General features: G+C 48.9%; 1 protein-coding gene across 3 annotated transcripts in view; it reads right to left on the bottom strand.

Annotated features, from left to right (window-relative positions):
- NUTM1 (NUT midline carcinoma, family member 1) overlaps positions 1-1306 on the bottom strand; it is a 17494-nt gene extending 16188 nt beyond the window's left edge. For 2 of the 3 annotated variants that reach the window (XM_011932679.1, XM_011932678.1), the window contains exon 1: positions 781-1306. In XM_011932679.1, coding sequence (XP_011788069.1) covers positions 781-850 — 70 coding nt within the window. In that variant the 5' untranslated portion in view covers positions 851-1306. The remainder of the gene's footprint in view (positions 1-780) is intronic. The other variant, XM_011932680.1, reaches the window with a different exon arrangement.
- Positions 1307-1944: the final 638 nt, after the last annotated feature.

Raw genomic sequence — 1944 nt, forward strand, 5'->3', positions numbered from 1 at the left:
TGCAGTGGCGTGATCTCGGCTCACTGCAACCTCCGCCTCCCGGGTTCAAGCGATTCTCCTGCCTCAGTCTCCCGAGTAGCTGGGACTGCAGGTGACCGCCACGACGTCCCGCTAATTTTTGTATTTTTATTAGTAAAGACGGGGGTTTCACCATACTGGCCAGGCTGGTGTCGAACTCCTGACCTTGTGATCCACCTGTCTCGGCCTCTCAAAGTGCTGGGATTACAGGTGTGAGCTACCGCACCCAGTCACAAACCATATTCTTTTTTTCAGACGGAGTGTCACTCTGTCACCCAGGCTGGTGTGCAGTGGCGCTATCTCAGCTCGCTGCAACTGCCTCCTGGGCTCAAGTGATTCTCCTGCCTCAGCCTCTGAAGTGGCTGGGACTACAGGCGCCCACCACCACACCCGGCTGATTTTTTCTGTATTTTTAGTAGAGACGGGGTTTCTCCAGATTGGCCAGGCTGGTCTCGAACTCTTGACCTTGTGATCCGCCCACCTCAGCCTCCCAAAGTGTTGGGATTACAGGCGTGAGCCACCGCGCCCGGCCAAACCATATTCTTAAAAAAAAAAAAAACAAAAAAAACTTGCAGGTTTTTCTCGTTACACAATTAACATATTCCAATGCTTTTGTCATTATAAATATGGCATAATGATCTTTGTAATATTTTGATTCTCATTTTCATTTCTTTAAACGAATAAGGAGAACTTCTATATTCTTTTAAAAACTGTAAAATCTCCTAGAAGGTGCACTTTATTACGCTATTATTAGCTACTCACCACTGTAAGAAAGAGCGCTGAACTTGCGGTAGGGACCTAAGTTTAAATCTTGGTTCGACCGCTGAAACATACTTCACCAGTTTCACAAAATAACTTTACGCTATTTTCGCTTTACGGAATATTGATAACTCAACATGCATTCTTTACCGCCAACGCTTTGAAATGGAGCAGGGGAACTGGATGTAAAAGAGGGGAGGGAAGAAAACCTCTTCTTTCTTCCCTAGGGCAAAGGGGCTCTGAATCCTGGAGCCCTTGTTTCTTCAGGCACTGGACACTCACTGCTCCTGAAATGGGTGTGTATCTTGAGATAAAGACAAGCTTCTATACGTCAGTGTTCTATCCACATCCATCCCTACCCCCCTCTAGCGCCGTGTACCTAGCACACAGTAGGCACACTCCACGTGTTTTAGCCTGCAAAGTTGCAAGTGTGGCCCCCAAGCCAAGCCCTGCTCTCGTGCGCCCCCTTCTGGCTCGCTGAAAATAAGGCAAAAATTGACTACATTTTCCGGCGTGCCAGGAGAGAGAGACTTCCGGCTATGCAGGAAGGAAATTGACGAACACGTGACGCGGTCGGGCGGACCACTGCAGACGGAACGGCGGACCGAATTGGGACCTCTGGCTTATGAGCGATCATGTTTCTCCAGTATTACCTCAACGAGGAGGGAGATCGGGTCTATACGCTGAAGGTGAGGAGAGAAAACAGGTTGTAAATAGCCATGGCGAGAAATGTAGATGGGAGGAGTGGGTGAGGCCATACACGGAGTTACCTAGCTGGGTGCAGGGAACCAGAAAGTCCAGAACCGAGGTGGGGAAGAACCGGGAGCGCGCGACTAATTTTTTAATTAAAAAAAAAAAAAAAATTGGCCGGGCGCGGTGGCTCACGCCTGTAATCCTAGCACTTTGGGAGGCCGAGGCGTGTGAATTGCCTTAGCTCAGGAGTTAAAGACCATTCTGGGCAACACGGTGAAACTAAGTTTCTACTAAAACACAAAAAATTAGCCGGGCGTGGCGGCGTGCGCCTGTTTTCCCAGCTACTCGGGAGGCTAAAACAGGAGAATCGCTTAAACCCGGGAGGGGGAGGTTGCAGTGAACCGGGATAGCGCCATTGCACTCACTTTTCCTTTTTTTTTTTTTTTTTTAAGACAGGGACTCGCTTTGTTGCCT

Source organism: Colobus angolensis, unplaced genomic scaffold (assembly GCF_000951035.1).
Source record: "Colobus angolensis palliatus isolate OR3802 unplaced genomic scaffold, Cang.pa_1.0 Scaffold97, whole genome shotgun sequence".
Taxonomy (NCBI): Eukaryota; Metazoa; Chordata; class Mammalia; order Primates; family Cercopithecidae; genus Colobus; species Colobus angolensis.